At 34.6% G+C, this 2,026-nt stretch overlaps 1 protein-coding gene across 1 annotated transcript in view; it reads left to right on the top strand.

Annotated features, from left to right (window-relative positions):
• LOC106867733 (SCO-spondin) overlaps positions 1-2,026 on the top strand; it is a 133,446-nt gene that overhangs the window by 56,590 nt on the left and 74,830 nt on the right. The window contains exon 15 of the mRNA XM_014912695.2: positions 475-642. Within this exon, the coding sequence (XP_014768181.2) occupies positions 475-642 (168 nt within the window). The remainder of the gene's footprint in view (positions 1-474; positions 643-2,026) is intronic.

The raw sequence follows: 2,026 nt of genomic DNA, 5'->3' as shown, positions 1-2,026 counted from the left end.
TATATATATATATATATATATATATATATATATATATATATATATGTATATGTATATGTATCTGTGTTTGTTCCTCCATCATCGCTTGACAACCGATGTTGCTGTGTTTACGTATCCATAACTTAGCGGATCAGCAAAAGAGACTGATAGAATAAGTACTAGGCTGACAAAGAATAAGTCCTGGGGGTGGCTTGTTCAACTAGAGGCAGTACTCCAGCTTGGCCATAGTTAGTCAAATGTCTGAAACAGATAAAAGCCTAAAAGAATATTACTTTTAGGTATTTAATTTGTTATATTGCTTGTTTCTTTTAAATCAACACTGTTAGCTTTTATGAGATTATGTATTTATTTGATGAATTATTTTTAACTGAAATAAAATAATCAGTATTTAGTATACATTAATAAAATCTATTTGAGCAAAATTTAATCTCACTTTATTCTTAATCCATATGAAATTATGCCTTTGTTTTGCAGGTGCTTGGCCTCTGTGGGAACTTTGATTCAGATTTAAATAATGATTTCTTTAGCTATAATAATTTAGTATTGCATAAAAGTAACTTTGTCAAAGAATTTATGAGCCCAGCATGCCCTACAGAAGAAGAAGGAGACACTGATTTGGACCCATGTCTTATAGACGATTCTGTAAGTTATTATTAATTTCTTTTTTATAAAAGGCTCTTCACTAAACTTTAAACTCACTATATAAACTCTAAACTGCTTTATTCAAAAGAGCAGCATTATTACATTTCAGCTACTCCAGCTTCTCTAAAATAAGCAAAGCAGGCAGGAATACGTTTTATATACACATATTTTACACTTGGTATATTTACATTATGTGTGTATTATATTATGTGTGTAGTGGAGGCACAATGGCCCAGTGGTTAGGGCAGCAGACTCGTGGTCATAGGATCGCGGTTTCGATTCCCAGACCAGGCGTTGTGAGTGTTCATTGAGTGAAAACACCTAAAGCTCCACGAGGCTCCAGCAGGGGATGGTGGTGAACCCTGTTGTACTCTTTCACCACAACTTTCTCTCATTCTTTCTTCCTGTTTCTGTTGTACCTGTAATTCAAAGGGCCAGCCTTGTCACACTCTGTGTCACACTGAATATCCCCGAGAACTACGTTAAGGGTACACGTGTCTGTGGAGTGCTCAGCCACTTGCACGTTAATTTCACGAGCAGGCTGTTCTGTTGATTGGATCAACTGGAACCCTCGACGTCGTAAGCGACGGAGTGCCAAGATATTATGTGTGTATTACTCGGTTTCTTAATTAACCTTTAATCAGCTGACATCATTAATTGATGCTTCAAAAATTTAACATGAATATAGTCATCATCAAAGAAAACGGAATATGTACTATGGCAATTTTCAATAATGAGATTGTAAATTTTATTGTGTGAGTGATTAACAATTATTGTAATTTTTGTATTTATTTAAACTGAAAATGACTATAACAATTACAATTAAGGAAAAGTGATTCCTTTCATCTTGTGTCAATTTGGCACACACATTCGTGCAACCCTCTCCCACTGTTTAAGGATTAATCAAATATTGTTTGAGCAGTAATTCCTATTTGTCCTTCTACTAACTGTTAAATTGGGTTTAGTCTAGATCAGGGGTTTCTCAATCATTTTTTATCTATGGACCCCAGTTCTAGATGAACCATTTCTATGAAAATTTCCAGTTATCTGTATTTCAAGCGAATGTGTACAACAACAAAGAAAAAAAATATACACACTCACTTGCTTTCTCCCCCAAAATTTAATGCTCTTAGCTTAGACTTTTGGGGCCAGCCAGATTTCAACAGTCTCAAGTGTAACTGGCAAAAACTGTAAGGATGATCTGGATATGTGGCTGATGAGAGAAAGCTGCAAATGACCCATCCTTGTTTTTTCCTGTCCTTCTTTTTGTCTGTCCTGTCCGTTTTTGTCTATCTGTCTGGACGTTTTATCGTTGTCTGTTGCATTCTTGTTCCATTTTGGGGATTTACATATATATATATATATATATATATATATATATATA

This window comes from Octopus bimaculoides, chromosome 2 (assembly GCF_001194135.2).
Source record: "Octopus bimaculoides isolate UCB-OBI-ISO-001 chromosome 2, ASM119413v2, whole genome shotgun sequence".
Classification (NCBI taxonomy): domain Eukaryota; kingdom Metazoa; phylum Mollusca; class Cephalopoda; order Octopoda; family Octopodidae; genus Octopus; species Octopus bimaculoides.
Note: the sequence above shows the minus strand (reverse complement) of the source record. Positions and strands in the feature narration are given on the sequence as shown.